Raw genomic sequence first — 16794 nt, 5'->3', positions numbered from 1 at the left:
TAACAAACTAAGGATTGAGGTGATTCAGTGGAATCACATAAAGCCTTTTGCTATTGTTATTAACATGTCTTAAGTATTAAAGATTTAGCTGGATGCTAGTTGAGCATAGGAGAAAAAAATCCCTTGAACTCTGGGCCCATTAGTCCTTACTAATAGAATATTTATGTTGTTATCTCCTGGAAATTCTTAGATTGCCCAGATACTACAATTGCAGTTTTTAGAAAAACTTTCTCGATGTTTAATTTTCTCTGGAATTTGAGGGTTTAAATAATGAAATTGAACTTGAAGGTTAAGCACAAGTGAGTTCTTTGGACAGAATGTACTTTTAGTATTATTTCCATACGAGAGAGTAGTGAGGATTACATACCTCACACATATGTTTTTCATTGGAAAATGCAATCAAATATATTCTTTGCTTTAGCTCTCATGGAAAGTCCTTGGCTCCTTTCCAAGCCCCAGTGTAGCACTTTAATCTCTCAATTTGCTGGGACAGTGCTCCACTTAGGAACACGTCAGCAAGACATGAATTCCATGTGTTAAGCGGGTTTTCCTTTGCCCTATCTAGCTATCACAAAGTGTAGTGGGCAGGAAATTTGTCTGCTAATTCTGTTGAATTATAGTCTCCCAAGCACTTTGCACAATGCTCTGCACATAGTAGCTTGTTGTGGGCGGGGAATGTCACTCTATTGTTGTATTGTACTTTCCCAAGTGCTTAATACAGTGCTCTGCACACAGTAAGTGCTCAATAAGTATGATTGCATAGTAAACACTCAAAAAATGCCATTGATTGATTGATTAAAAGCCTGGAAATGAAGCTGAGATCTAAGTGAAACACACCAAAATAAGCAATACAGGGACTACCTTTCTCTTCAGGCCTATGTTTTCTAAATTCCCCAGATAATTGCCAACCCATTGCACTCTCTGACCTACAAAGATCTGGCTTTTGTGAGAGTCTTTTTCTTTTTTTCCCTAATGGTACTTTTAAAGTGAATACTGTGTGCCAGACACTTTACTAAGTGCTGGGTGAGGTACAAGGTTGGACACAGTCCATGTCCCACATGGGGCTCACCATCTTAATCCCCATTTTACAGATGAAGTAGCTGAGACACAGAGAAACTAAGTGACTAGTCCAGGGTCACACAGCAGACAAGTGGTGGAGCAGAGATTAGGACCCAGTTCCTCTGACTCCTAGGCTTGGGCTCTTTCCAGTAGGCCATGCTGTTTGTTAAAATGCTTAATATGAATCAAGGGCTGTATGGACATTCAGAGACTTCTCTTTCCTATTCTACTTTACCTAGATTTATGAACTGGTTAGCCTAGTCAGTTAATTGTATTAATTGAACATTAAGAATATTGAACAGTGAGAAGCAGCATGGCTCAGTGGAAAGAGCCTGAGCTTTGGAGTCAGGGGTCATGGGTTCAAATCCCAGCTCTGCCAATTGTCAGCTGTGTGACTTTGGGCAAATCACTTCACTTCTTTGTGCCTCAGTTACTTCATCTGTAAAATAGGGATTAAGACTGTGAGCCCCCCGTGAGACAACCTGATCACCTTGTAACCTCCCCAGCGCCTAGAACAGTGCTTTGCACATAGTACATGCTTAATAAATGCCATTATTATTATTATTATTATTATTTACTGTGTGCAGAGCACTGTACTAAGCGCTGGAGAGAGTACAATACAATAATGCAACAGACATGTGCATAGTCTGGGGGGGGACATTCATATAAATAAAATTGCATGTATGTACATAAGTGCTGTGGGGCTGGGAAGGAGGATGAATAAAGGGAGCAAGTCAAGGCAGCACAGAAGGGAGTTGAAGAAGAGAAAAGGAGGGCTTAGTCTGGAAGTTCTCTTGGAGGAGATGTGTTTGCTTAGTCTGGAAGTTCCCTTGGAGGAGATGTGTCTTCAGTAAGGCTTTGAAGGAGGGAAAAGTAATTGTCTGTTGGATAGGAAGAGGGAGGGCATTCCAAGCCAGAGGCAGGACATGGTTGAGAGGTTGGTAGCGAGACAGAGGTACAGTGAGAAGGTTGGCATTAGAGGAGTGAAGTGTGTGAGCTGGGTTGTAGTAGGAGAGTAGCAAGGTGAGGTAGGAGGAGGCAAGCTGATTGAGTACTTAGGGCATGAACTGTGAATCTAGTCAAGAGATAAGGTTACAGGCAGTGACCCTTTTTTTTACATTTCCTAGTGTTTCCAAGAAATTATAAAAAGATCTTAATATCATTGTAGGTGGTTAAAGTTCATGGAAAATGAATGTAGTTGCCTTTTAAAGTTCACCGCAAGAAATAAAACAGGAACCGCTGATTGGGGCAGGAAGGAGTGCATCCCATAGAGATAAGAACTGAATAAATCAATCTTTGTATGTGATGACAAGAACATTTAAACTGATACCAGATGGTATAATGGCAACTCATAAACATGGTTTGCCTCTGTGCCTGACTTCTGAAATGGGTAGTACACACTGTTAGTCCGACCCACACCACTGCATCTCTCCATAGATAGTGTCCCTTGGGTTTTATTTAACAACACTTCAGAATGAAAAATATCACAGAGAATTTAGTCTCTTGGTTCTGAAGCCTAAGGGTGTGAAGGTGAGTAGGCACTAGGAAGAATTAATCATTTTTTCCTTTCTTTTTAGTAGAAATTACCCAGTGCCTTTTCCATTCCAGTTGGGTATGTTGAAAAATAAAAAGGATTATGACCTGGAAGTCAATACTTCTCATGAGATACAACTCATCCTCACATCTATTATTCTATTTATTTTGTTAATGATGTGCATCTAGCTTTACTTCTATTTATCCTGATGACTTGACACCTGTCCACATGTTTTGTTTTGTTGTCTGTCTCTCCCTTCTAGACTGTGAGCCCGTTGTTGGGTAGGGACCGTCTCTATATGTTGCCAACTTGTACTTCCCAATCAATCAATCAATCAATCAATCATATTTATTGAGCGCTTACTGTGTGCAGAGCACTGTACTAAGCACTTGGGAAATACAAGTTGGCAACATATAGAGACAGTCCCTACCCAACAGTGGGCTCACAGTCTAAAAGGGGGAGACAGAGAACAAAACCAAACCTACTAACAAAATAAAATAAATAGAATAGATATATACAAGTAAAGTAAATAAATAGAGTAATAAATATGTACAAATGTATACACATATATACAGGTGCTGTGGGGAAGGGAAGGAGGTAAGATGGGGGGATGGAGAGGGGGGCGAGGGGGAGAGGAAGGAAGGGGCTCAGTCTGGGAAAGCCTCCTGGAGGAGGTGAGCTCTCAGTAGGGCCTTGAAGGGAGGAAGAGAGCTAGCTTGGAGGATGGGCAGAGGGAGGGCATTCCAGGCTCGGGGGATGACGTGGTCCGGGGGTCGATGGCAGGACAGGTGAGAATGAGGTATGGTGAGGAGATTAGCAGCAGCGGAGCGGAGGGTGCGGGGTGGGCTGTAGAAGGAGAGAAGGGAGGTGAGGTAGGAGGGGGCGAGGTGATGGACAGCCTTGAAGCCCAGGGTGAGGAGCTTCTGCCTGATGCACAGATTGATTGGTAGCCACTGGAGATTTTTGAGGAGGGGAGTAACATGCCCAGAGCGTTTCTGGACAAAGACAATCCGGGCAGCAGCATGAAGTATGGATTGAAGTGGGGAGAGACACGAGGATGGGAGATCAGAGAGAAGGCTGATGCAGTAGTCCAGACGGGATAGGATGAGAGCTTGAACGAGCAGGGTAATCAATCAATCGTATTTATTGAGCGCTTACTGTGTGCAGAGCACTATGGATGGAGAGGAAAGGGCGGATCTTGGCAATGTTGCGGAGCTGAGACTGGCAGGCACTTAGACAGTGCTTGTACTAAGACAAGCACTTAGTACAGTGCTCTGCACACAGTAAGGGCTCAATAAATACGATTGAATGAATTAATGAATCTAGGAAAAGTTTTTGTGGCTTAAGCTGTTTGCATATTGAAGCTTATAGCCAATTTAGGATGTTCAGACTTCCAGGGGTTTGTGTTTTATTCAACGTAACTTAACTACTTTAGCACCATTCCCTACCACATTTTTTGAAGTTCAACAAAGCTCTGATCTGCCTCATGCAACTCCTATAAACAAAACAACTGCTCAAACAAACTGGTCTGGTTGCTTGAATTCTGCTATTTTAGGTTCACAGTGGAAACCAGGAGGAATGTCACATTTTGTTACTTATTCACTGCCCCTTAACCATTCTTGCTCAAGAGGTGGGTCAGGAGGTGCACCTAGAACAAATATCAGTTTGCTGAGCTCATTAACTGGGACAAAACTCCATGTTTAGTACCTACTCAGCACTACAGCTCAGTAGGGGACTTCAGTTAAGGGTTACTGGCAATGGTCAAAAGATGACAACAATGGACATGGAAAACTTTGAAAAGTCTTCTTGATACATAGAGAAAGCTGTGAGAAGTCAGTCTTGTGCTCTTTACATATAAGAAATTTCCACATTGCAGAATTGAAAAATGAATATTCAAATCAATTAGTGATGCTGTGGCTTTTTCTTGAGCCCTCCTTCATCCAAAGGTACCATGAAGCTACTCCTCAAGGACAGAGAATCTGCATGTGTAGCAAATTCCCAAGACTGATTGTTTCGGGGGAGGCTTTTCAAAGTGATGGTTACTTTTCTCAAGTCTACTAATCAACCAGTGGTATTTATTGAATGTGTTTTGTATGCAGAGTACTGTACTAAGCATTTGGGAGAGTACAGTACAATGGTTGATAGACATAGTCTCTGTCCACAAAAAGCTTATATTCTGGAGGTGGAGGCAGAATTAATATGAATAAATTAATTATCATTATGGTCATAAGTGCTGTGGGGCTGGGGGTGGAGTGAATATCAAATGCTTAAGGGTACAGATCCAAGTGCATAGGAGTCTGGGAAAAGAGGGCTTAATTGATTTTTAATAAGACTTTGGAGATGGGGAGAATGGTGGTCTGGTATTTATGGATGGGGAGGGAGTTCCAGGTCGGAAGGAAGATGAGGAAAGAATTCAGTGGCAAGATAGACAAGATTGAGGCACAGTGAGCAAGATAATACTAGAGGAGCAAATTCGAGGATTATAATTCAGGTCCCCTGATTCCCAGTCTTGTGTGCTTTCCACTAGATCACACTGAAGCATCAAGGAAAGGAAGTAAAGGGTTTGGGTGGATGTTTTGTCATGAGTGTAAAAACAATCAGTATAGTCACACTTTCTTATCTTAATCTAGAAATGGGAATTAGGAAGCATGGTGAACTGGGGCAGGAAAATGCTGCTATGGTTATCACCTAACAGCCCATCTTTTACTAGGCTGTAAAACCATCTTTGAGAGGGCATTTAAAATGATTAAAACCTAGTCAAAAATATTTTATAGGCCTGTGAGCACAAATTACTTTTCTCAGAACCCCTCCACAAGGGATCTGAGTTGCCTTCTGCTCTAACAATCAATCAATGGTATTTATTGAGTGCCTTTTGTACACAGAGCACTGGACTAAATTATTGGGAAAGTACAATACAATTGAGGTGGTAGATAAGATCCCTGCCCACAAGGAGCCCACAAGTCTACCCGAGGGACGCAGACATTTTAAATAACTACAGATAAGGGAAATAGTAGAGTATATACCAACTACTACTAAGAAAAATTCTGATTCAGTGGAGGAGAGTTCTATCTTTAGTTTAATTCACCTCTCCCTTATCATAATGTCTTGATATTTTGGTGACTGATGCTATAGAAATAAAGCACAGAGGAAAGTAGATTGGAGAATGCTTAAGCCCAGGGAAGAGCTAAGTGCGGCAAAGGTGGCTAAATTTTAAAATAATAACACTAAGGAAGTTTGGGGCCTGGAAATTTAGATTGCAAAGAAAATTCAGATTAGTAGGGATGTTAAATCCCTAGTAAATACAAATTGAATAATTGCTCCAGGGAACTGAGAGGGTGAGAAGCTGAGACTTCCATTAATACATATTCAAAAAGAGGTTTTAAAAACCAAATAAAACAACAAACTTGGCTTGGAAAAGCTTCCATTAGGTTGAAATCAAAATGTGTCATATTAATAAATGTCTTCAGAGAGCGATTCAATAAAAGTAAATTTGGAGGCAAGAAAAATGAGTCAGGTTCTCTACATGGCCATTAGGACAACATTGTTGTACATGATAATTGAGGGACAATGACGCTCAGTCAGTTTTTAGTTTTGGGGGTCTGTGATGACAGCTGCCCCCTCCCTTCTGCACTGTCTTTCTCTGTTGAGTTGGAATGGGTTTGTTAACTGGATGAAGTCCAGGTTTGGACCACACATTCTCAGGTCTTTCCGTTTCCTTATTGAGAGCGATGCTCAATCAATCAATCAATCAATTGTATTTATTGAGAGTTTACTGTGTGCAGAACACTGCATTAAGCCCTTGGAAGTGTATGATATAATAGTTGGTGGACACGTTCCCTGACCACAGTGAGCTTAAAGTCTAGATAGGGAGACAGATATTAATATGGATAGATGAATTTTGGATATGTAAATGAGGGTTGTGGGGCAGAGGGTGGTGTGAATACAGGGTGCAAATCCAAGTGCAAGGGTGATGTGGAAGGGAATGGGAGAAGAGGAAAGGTGCTTTTAATAAAGATTTGAAGGTGAGGAGAGTGATCCATCTGTCGGATATGAAGAGGGAGGGAGTTCCAGGCCAGAGGCAGGACATGGGTGAGGAGTTGGCAGTCAGATAGATGAGGTCAAGGTACAGTGAATAGGTTGGCATTAGAGGATCAAAGTGTGTGGGCTAGGTTTCATCGGAAATCAAGGAGGTAAGGTAGGAGGGGGCAAGGTGATTAAGGGATAATCACCCATTATTATAAGGAGTTTCTGTTTGATAAGGAGGTGGATGGGCATCCACTGTAGGTTCTTGAGGAGTGGGGAAGCATGGCCTAAACATGTAGAAAAATGATCCGGGCAGCAGGGTGAAATATGGACCAGAGTGGGGAGATATAGGAGACAGGGAGGTTAGGAGGCTGATGCTTGGAAACCCTGTGGAATAGCAATGATGTGGTCTGCCCCCACTGATGCCCCTGGGGCCATTGGCACCATAGTGGGCTACCCTGTTACAGTTGTTGGTTGTTGATCATACCTGCCCTGAGCCCAGGGTGAGCCTGCAGGAATATCCTTAAGTCTGGCATAATGATCACCCCGTTGAGGTAGGTGAATACTTTTGGGGCTCTTCAGGGCTACCTCGAGTGGGTAGGGTCCGTCTCTATATGTTGCTGACTTGTACTTCCCAAACGCTTAGTACAGTGTTCTACACACAGTAAGCACTCAATAAATACGATTGAATGAATGAATGAACAAACATGGAGCAAGAGAAGGTGAAGAGTGGGTTGTCCTGTATAGTAGTAACAGTAGTAGTTGTCGTAGACGTAGTATTTATTAAGTGGTTGCTGTATGAAAGCACTGTACAAAGCCTGGGAGAGAATACAGTGGTGGGAATTAGATCTGGTCCCTGTCCCTCGGTGGACTCACAATATAAGAGTTTAGGTGGGGAGAAAGGATTGGAGACAGAAACATCAGGAGTGATGAAACATTAAAACACAGCACTAGCAAATACAGAAAATAGACTCAAAGCCTCTCCTAGGAGTCTGAGAGTGCATGGGAACAGCTTTTGTCCTCGGTTCAGTGTACCCAGGCCTGCCAAGAGTGGGGACACACAGTGGTGGGAGGGAAGGTGGTGGTATTGTTGGTGCTTTTCTCAGTGGTGTTGGAAGAGTCCTTGCAGGGACAGCCGGGTAGTTCTCCCACTCTAGACTGTAAGTTCTCTGTGAGCAGGTAATATGTCTGCTTATTGTTATGTTGTGCTCTCCCAAACATTTAGTACAGTGCTCTACATACAGTAAGTGCTCACTAAATATGACTGACTGAATAAATGAATGACCCAAGTTCAAGGAGAGTAGGGATGCAAGGATAGGACACTACTGAAGCAGAGCTGTTGGGAAAAGGATGGAGAGGTGCTGTTGCTGGTGATTCTGCTGGCCCAAAGGTGGCAATTGTTCTGATTCTCCCAGAACAAAGTCTCTCTTCCTGGAGAGGAGAGGGCAGTATGGTAGTGGTTGTCTGCCATTAGGCGGGGGCCTGCTTCAAACAAAAAAAAGGGAAGGAGGCCAAGGGAGGTTACTTTTCCCTCTGCAAACCTTGAGAATCCATCGCCGCACCCTTGGGAGGGGAGAGTGGTACTAGACAGTAATAACACAACAATATCACTCTGCACTTATACATCACTTTTATTTTCAAAGTGCTTTCACATCAATTATCTCATTTGTCCTGAGAGGGAAGGAGGGGTGGCTATTATTATCTCCTATTTTGCAGGTGTGGAAATTAAGGCTCAGAGAGATTAAGTGACTTGCCCAAGGTCACACAATGAGTCAGTAGCAGAGACAGACCTGTTATGCCAAATGTAAGTGTGACTTGCCACAGCAATTCAATCTATCATTTTTGGTGCTTTTTTAAAGCTGAGCCACACTACTGAATTTATCTTCCATTCGGGTTGAGGAAGTGGTCCCTGCCTCTGAAATCATCTTTCTCCTTCAAGTGGGTTGAGAGCAGAGTCAGGCAGTGGATCTTACAGTAAGTTGCATAGTAGGCACAGCATAATCTAATGCCCTGCAAAGCCCCCTTGCAAATGTTAACTGCATGAGAGGCTTTTTTCATCTTCACTGAAGTGCCCTTTAATAACTAATGAAAATAGGATAGCAGCAGCAACTGCTTTAATTTTTGTGGTTGTGCCCTACGTTAATATCTCATTATCCTTCCATACTGGCCCCACCTGTTCCTCTCCCATTCCTTCCTCCCATCATGTCCCATAGCTGTGATGAGGTTTTGGCATTAGCTACCCTCAAATGTGGTAGATGTAAATGGTAAATCCCCATTTTACAGATGAAGTAACTGAGCACAGAGAAGTGAAGTGACTTGGCTGAGGTCACAGAGCAGACCAGTGGCAGAGCCGGGATTAGGACCTAGGTTCTTCAGAGTCTCAGGCCCTTGATCTGTCCACTAGGCCATGCTGCTTTTCTTCAATCCTAGGTATCAGCTCTCCCTTCTGTTGCTCCCCCCACCTCTGCCATTCAGTTTCTAGCCCTCTGCAAAACAGCAGGCCCCAATGAGAAAGACAGAGGATTGAACTGCAGAGTGGGGAGGGATCTGTGATGGGCTTGTTCAAAGGGCAGAGGTGAGGTTTACTTGCTTAAAGTTCTGCATTCTGACTCTTCTCTTGTCCAATTCCCTTTTCCCTTGGGAATTCCACAAAAGGCACATGAGAAGCAGCGTGGTCTAGTGGATAGAGCACAGGGCTGTGAGTCAGAAGGACCTGGGTTCTAATCCTAGCCCACCTTGCATCTGCTGTGTAAACTTGGGCCAGTCACTTCACTTCTCTGTGCCTCAGTTACTTCAGATGTAAAAATGGGTTTTAAGACTACGAGCCCCATGTTGGGCATGGACTGCATCCAACCTTATTAGCTTGCATCTACCTCAGTGCTTAGTACAGTGCCTGGCACATAGTAAATGCTTAAAAAATACCAAAACAAAAAAAAGGTTTCCTGTTGCCAGGCTCCTCCTGCCCCACACCCGGTACCATTAAGCCTGACCACATGATTTCCACCCAGGCACTATTTTAACATAATGTGAATTGAGTTGGATTTTTAATGCATAACTGACAACCCTTAAGAAAATGAGATAATACTGGAAGTTTTGAAAAGGCATGATGAGTTCACATGGGATGGCATGAGATTAGCAGCATGGTTTACTGCTTCGTTCCAAAGCAAGCAAATATAATAAACACATGTTAAAATAAGTATATACATTGTGTTACTGGCACATTTTAAAATTTCTGGTTGGTCACGCCCTGGCTGCAAGTCTTCCATTGAAATGATTTCAACTTTAAATCTGGACACAAATGGTATCAAAGGAGTTGTGTATATATCATAAATCTCAGAGCATCCTCTGAAAAGTTGAGGGATCAAGTTATCAACATTAGGGCTACCCTCCAGGTGAAGCTAATTTATTATATTTCATTATAATAAAATACCTTCTGACCTACAAACATCAGAGAAAAGACACAGGCATGAAAAATACTATTCTATTTTCATTTGCCCCTATTTCTTTTCTTCTATTCTTCATCATTAGATAGTAGTGCTTATGTGCATCTCCCTAAAGGGAAAATGAGTTTCACATTTATTTTTGTTCTTTTGGCAAGGGACAGGCACCCCTGATAAAGGCTTAAAAAGGGCCCTGCTTATCTGAGAGAGGAAGAGAGGGAATAGACCCATGAACCAATCAATTAGTCAATCAATCATATTTATTGAGCACTTACTATGTGCAAAGCACTGTACTGAGCTCTTGGAAGAGTACAATATAGCAGAATAGGTATCCACAGTGAGCTTAGAGTCTAGAAAGGGAAACAGACATTAGTATGAATAAATAAATTATGGATACATACATACATACATATAGTGCTGAGGGGCTGAGAGGCGAATAGAGGGAGCAAATCCAAGTACAAGGGTGATGTAGAAGGGAGTGGGAGAAGGGGAAATGAGGTCTTAGTCATGGAAGGCCTCTTGGATGAGAGGTGCTTTCAATACGGTTTTGAAGTTGGGGAGAATAATTATCTGTTGTATATGAAGAGGGAGGGCATTGCAGGACATTGGCAGTGGGTGAGATAGAAAAGATTGAGGTACAGTGAGAAGGTCAGTGGAGCTAAGCGTGTGGTCTGGGTTGTAATGGGAGAGCACCTAGGAAAGGTAGAAGAGGGCAATCTTCTGCCAATAGTAAGGAATTTCTGTTTGATGCGGAGGTGGATGGAAAACCACTGGAGGTTCTTGAAGAGTGGGGAAATGTAGACTGAACATTTTTGTAGAAAAATGATCCAGGCAACAGAGTGAAGTATGGACTGGAGTGGGGAGAGACAGGAGGTTGGGAGATCAGTAAGGGGGCTGTTAAAGTAATCAAGGCAGGATAGGGCAAGTGCTTGGATCAACATGGCATTAGTTTAGGTGGAGAGGAAAGGGCAGATTTTAGTGATGTTAAGGTTGAACAGACAGGATTTAGTGACAGATTGAAAACACTGAGTCGAAGATAACACCAAGATTACAGGCATGTGAGGCAAGAAGGACAGTGGAAAGTCATGGGGAGGCCAGGAGTGGGTGGAAAGATAAGGAGTTCTGTTTTGGACATGTTCAGTTTGAGGTGTCAGTGGGACCTGAGTGTCTTCTAGACTGTGAGCCCGTTATTGGGTAGGGATTGTCTCCATCTGTTGCCGAATTGTACTTTCCAAGCGCTTAGTACAGTACTCTGCACACTGTAAGTACTCAATAAATATGATTGAATGAACGAATGAAAGACATTCAAGTAGAAATGTCTTGAAGGTAGGAGGAAGTGTGAGCTTTCAGAGAAGGACAGAGATTAGGGCTGGAGATGTAGATATAGAAGTCATCCATGTAGAGATGGTAGTTGAAGCCATGGGAGCAAAAACCATGGGAGCAAAGTTCTCTACGGGAATGGAAGTGAATGGAGACTAGAAGGGGACTCAGAAGTGAACCTTGAGAGACTCCCCCAGTTACTGAGTGGGAAGCAGTGGAGGATCCCATGAAAGGAATCTAATTCAGAAGGGCTCACTTCTATTCTGGTGTGTTTGAGGCCACATGAGAGAGTTGGAAACGAATCAGAATGTTCATTTGAGCTATAAGCAAACTCTTGCAGCTCAAGAGAAGCTTTTGGTCAGTGATGCAGGAACTGTGATGTTCAGTTACCTGTTCTCTTGAGGCACACAAACCCTTGAATATAGGCAAATGGTTATTGCTATGGACTGTTAATGTGCATGAAGACTCAATCAATGGTATCGGCCTATACCTGGAAAACCCTATACACATCTAAAGATTCTCAACAGCAACGAAGAACACAATGCTGTTCCCGAATGAGATTTTGTGTTTCCTATAGGAAAGGGGAAATCTTTGGATCACTTACTGAGTTTGACCCTTTCAAGAAGAATTTCTCTCTGTACTACAACAGACATATTTTTAGTAGTAGTGGCATTATTATTAAATAACAATAATGAGAATAACAATCGGATATGTTGAGCATGTACTCTGTCAAGCGCTGTTCTAAGTGCTGAGATAGATACAAGTTAATCAGTTGAGTGCAATCCCTATCCCACATGAGGGTCACAGTCTAAGTAGGAGAGAGAATAGGTATTGAATTCCCATTTTAAAATTGAGGAAACTGAGACAAGAGAAGTTAAGTGACTTGGTGGAATTAGAATCCATGTCCTTTGACTCCCAGGCCTGTGACACTGCTTCCCTTTCTTCTTTGCATCATAGGAAAATTACCAAAGTGTTTAAGACAATGTTTTCATATTCCTGCCTTCTGAGGATCTCAGAGCAATTTCCTAATATGATATGTTAGATTTCTATAGGGCCTTCCCTTCTTCTTGATGGGGAAGGTTAAGTGGATGACAAATATCATTACAGACAGTTCTCAACTTAAAATGTTTGGCGGAAGAACAAATGGCACTCTGAGACAATTGGATCCAAATTTCAGTGTTTTAATAATAATAATTATAATAATAATAATGGTATTTGTTAAGCACTTACTATGTGCCAAGCTCTGTTATAAGCGCTGAGGTAGAGACAAGGTAATCAAGTTGGACACAGTCCCTGGCCTACATGGGGCTCACAATCTCAATCCCCATTTTACAGATGAGGTAACTGAGGTACAGAGAAGTTAAGTGATTTGCCCAAGCTCACACTGCAGACAAGTGGCAGAGCTGAGATTAGAACCCACAACCTCTGACTCCCAAGCCTGTGCTCTTGTCACTGGGCCATGCTGCTTCCCCTAAGATGCAGCTTTTAATCAATCAGTGATATTTATTGAGTGCTTACTGTGGGTTGAGCATTATACTAGCCACTTGGGAATATGCAGCACAATGGAGTTGGTAGACACAATTCCTGCTCCCAATTTACAGTCTATGCCAATTGTATTCATAAGCCTGGAGACTGTTAGTATTCTTTAAAAGTTTTCATTCATTTAGAGTGAGCCTGTTCTTATTATCATGGTACAGGCAATTAAAAATTGTCCTTTGTTCATTAAAACTGTATGTGTGCTAGTAAATCATTTGGATAATTCTGGCCCCCAAATACATTTTGGGTTCAGTTATCCAAATATTTCAACCAACCAATGTGTCATTTTTTCAGTAATTCAGTCAATCATATTTATAGATCTCTTACTGTGTGCAGAGCACTGTACTAAGAGCTTGGAAGAGTACAACATAACAATATAACAGACACATTCCCTGTCCATAGTGAGCTTACATTCTAGATGGGGAGGCCGACATTAATATAAATAAATATAATTTCAGATATGTTCATAAGTGATGTGGGGCTGGGAGGGATTGTGCAGAGCACTATACTAAGCATTTGGGAAGGTAGAGTTGGTAGACATCATCCCGGCCCACAAGAAGCTTACAGTCCATGGGGAGACTAACATTAAAATAAATTATAGATACAAGAAATAATAGAGTATAAAGCTATGTACGTAAATGCTGTGAGACTGGGATATTTCAGTTCAAAATACCCACTTCTGACCAAAATCAGGGTCATAGTGAACTATTTAAATTATAGGTTAGCGAGAATGTGCCTTCCCTCGTCCCTTTTCTCCATTCACACGTTTACAACTGGGCCTGGACCCTGTTGGATTTCCATTCAGCTGAAGGCCCAGGTGTCAGAGTTCTAGCATATATCACAAAGTCATATACACAAACACAATTCAACTGAAACTTCTTTAGCGAAAATAGTCTAATCACCTTACAGCTTGGATGTGGGGAATGGGAGAATGATGAAATGCACATACTTCTTAAAATAAAAGGTTATTTGGCACAAGGAATATAATTACTTTATTGATGTCATACACATTTTCCTCAATGATAAATTGAGCCCTAACTTTAAGATCTTAGTTTTGTGTGTAACAGTCTATTTTGTAAATAAAAAGATTAATTTAATAGGTAGACCAAGTTGTGTATAGAACTTTTTTTAATGGGACAGGAGAAATCCAAACTTTATATTTAGTCAAATATGGATGTTTCTTTGGATTCAGAAGCTGACAGCTTGGCAAAAAATATTTTGATAACTGAATATCACAGATAGAGAGGTTAAATGTCAACTCACAACAATCCTCAGCTTGAAAAGGGTAATGATTATGGAGAGATAGAAGGACAGCATCAGGGTAAAGATCCCCTAAAGCCCAGCAGGTGGACTATGACCAGATTAGAGGTTGGGAATTCACAGAGAATTTGAAGGACTCGATCCTGATTCTTAGGGTAGGGGTCAGGGAGAGGGAAAGACATCAAAAGAGTAAGATTATCTTGACGAGATGATTAGCTCTCATAATTACACAATGCTCAAATAAACACTTAGCAACCTTGAGTTCTGGAGCCAGGAGAGTGATCGATAGGAACAGTTTGTTATTTCTTTGACAACAAACTCGGAACTGAATAAACTTTAGAAACCTGACAGAAATCCACTTCAAAGCTTCCTCCATTGTCAAACAGGGCACTGATGGAAGACAAGAGCTGGCCAAACCACCATCTAACCAGTGTATGAAGGGACCATAGAAAATGAAGGGATTTCCAGAGATCAGGTCAGATATCTGTGGACTTTTGGGGGTTGTTTAAATGAGGGGGCATTGGGGGAACTTATTTTGGAAGATTTGCAGAGTTGTAGGGGTAATCAAAGGCATAGCATTAAGACAGAAAGGCATCTCTGTTTAACAGTGGTAAAGAGGCAGTGAAATGTGAAATGGACCTTGACCTAGAACAGCTATGAGAAAGGCTGTAGTCAAGTTCTACTAGTATGGTTTTCTGAATAATTCACGGCAAAAATATTTTTTTCTGTTACCCTCAAGCAATATCTTTTATCATATCAGGATAACTAAGGCCAAAATGCATTTTTCATTGCCTGAAATATTCAGAAAATTTCCCAGGATTTACCTGCCTTTGGTAGCAGCTAATTGTAGTAACATCAGCTTAAAAGCTTAGAAAATTCATGAAATGGAGAGATACCTCAGAGAAATTTCTATAGCAAGTGATTGAATAATAATTTCATCTGCAAAGATGGAAGTTAAGTTGGACACAGTCCCTGCATAGGGCTTGCAGTCTAATTAGGAGGGAGAACAGGAGAACTGAGGCACAGATAATTTCAGTGACTTGCCCAAGGTCACACAGCAAGTAACTGATAGAGCCATGATTAGAACCCAGATCCTCTAACTCCCAGGCCCATGCTCTTTCCACTAGGTCACACTGCTTCTCAAGGATTTCCTTTGACAAGGATAATATGTGACAACCTCCATAGAGAACCAGAGGGAAGAGTTGAAATTTAGAGATACTGATTCTTTGTGTACTTGATTCTCCTGGACATTATATCCAGGGTAAAGACTGGGAGATTTATCCTGCAAAAAGACCATGCCCAGGGCTATAATACTTTTTTTGCTTGAAATCATTAATGAGCATTAAGAGCTTAATCTCTGGTCCTGACTTTAGCGGCAGTCTTGAAAAAAGTATTCAGCAAGTAGGGGCTGTTTGCTATTCCACCTTCTGCTCAGATAGGGTGACCCTCATGAAAGATAACAGTTTTGTTTTTTAAATAGCTGTTTAGTTGGGGTAATGTTTACTTGATATCTTACACCTTTCCTAAAAAGAATACAGCCCACACTAATAGTGATAAATTATAACATCAGCAAGGCCTATTATAGGCCTTGTAGACCTTATAAATACAGGATTACAAAAGCTTAAACTATATAATATATATGCAGATATACTAATATATATAATATATATGCAAATTTTTCATTAAAGTCATTTTCTAATATCCTTATGTATGAGGTTGTCACCAACATTTTGTCCAGAGAAAGCGACACCGGCAGGAGAGAGACCTAGCCTAGGATCACATCAACGAAGTAGAAGCTGGGTCTCCTAGTCAGTCCATAGAATGCAAGACTTCTACTTCCCCGAAGTCTTAGCTGTGGGACCTGTTTCCTTTGAGCTATGGCTGACAGAAATTTCGGTGGTTTCATTTCAGAATACATACTATGCAGTGCTGGGTTGGCAGTGAGACTAAATGCTGAAAGATGATAAATTCTTGTCAAAATATAATATTATGCTCCTAATGGGAATAAATATTAACTGTGATAGAGAATGCTGATGGCTAGCCCTTCTCCAAAACCAAAGCAGAACTGATGGCCATACTCAGAACTGCCATTTCCTTGGCGTTAGTAACTGTAGTCTTTGAGCAGTTGGTAAAATTTATTTTTGTTTGTCCTTAAGTAGAGCTCAGTTGCTTGTTAGAGGAATGGATGGCCAGAAGTCCATTGGATTGTGTGCTTCCATTTGTGTAAAGGGAGAACTAAAAAAAAGTGAAAAACCTAAGGTGATTAAAGGGGCATGTGAGCTGAGAAACACGAACACCCTCACCGCCCAACACCTTCATTTTCTTAGAAAAGCATAGTAAAAAGTTGCTAGCTATGGTGCGATTGGAATTCTATTTCTGGGGAGAGTAATAGAGAAGAAAATTATGTTGTCAGCGGGCAGGCAGTGAAACCCATGGACTTAGCTCCTTTCCTGGGAGAAAGTCTTGGATCAATCAATCAATCAATCGTACTTATTGAGCGCTTACTGTGTGCAGAGCACTGTACTAAGCACTTGGGAAGTCCAAGTTGGCAACATATAGAGATGGTCCCTACCCAACAGTGGGCTCACAGTCTAGAAGGGGGAGACAGACAACAAAACAAAA

The 16794-nt window shown here is 41.6% G+C and overlaps 1 protein-coding gene across 2 annotated transcripts in view; it reads left to right on the top strand.

Annotated features, from left to right (window-relative positions):
* Positions 1-16794, top strand: part of SLC1A2 (solute carrier family 1 member 2) — a 122605-nt gene that overhangs the window by 34825 nt on the left and 70986 nt on the right. Inside the window, exon 2 of one of the 2 annotated variants that reach the window (XM_038764760.1) lies at positions 14559-14647. The exons of the other annotated variant lie outside the window; for it this stretch is intronic. Within the exon in view, the coding sequence (XP_038620688.1) occupies positions 14625-14647 (23 nt within the window). The 5' untranslated portion in view covers positions 14559-14624. The remainder of the gene's footprint in view (positions 1-14558; positions 14648-16794) is intronic. 2 annotated transcript variants of the gene reach the window in all.

The sequence above is a fragment of the Tachyglossus aculeatus genome, chromosome 22 (genome assembly GCF_015852505.1).
Source record: "Tachyglossus aculeatus isolate mTacAcu1 chromosome 22, mTacAcu1.pri, whole genome shotgun sequence".
Taxonomy (NCBI): domain Eukaryota; kingdom Metazoa; phylum Chordata; class Mammalia; order Monotremata; family Tachyglossidae; genus Tachyglossus; species Tachyglossus aculeatus.
Note: the sequence above shows the minus strand (reverse complement) of the source record. Positions and strands in the feature narration are given on the sequence as shown.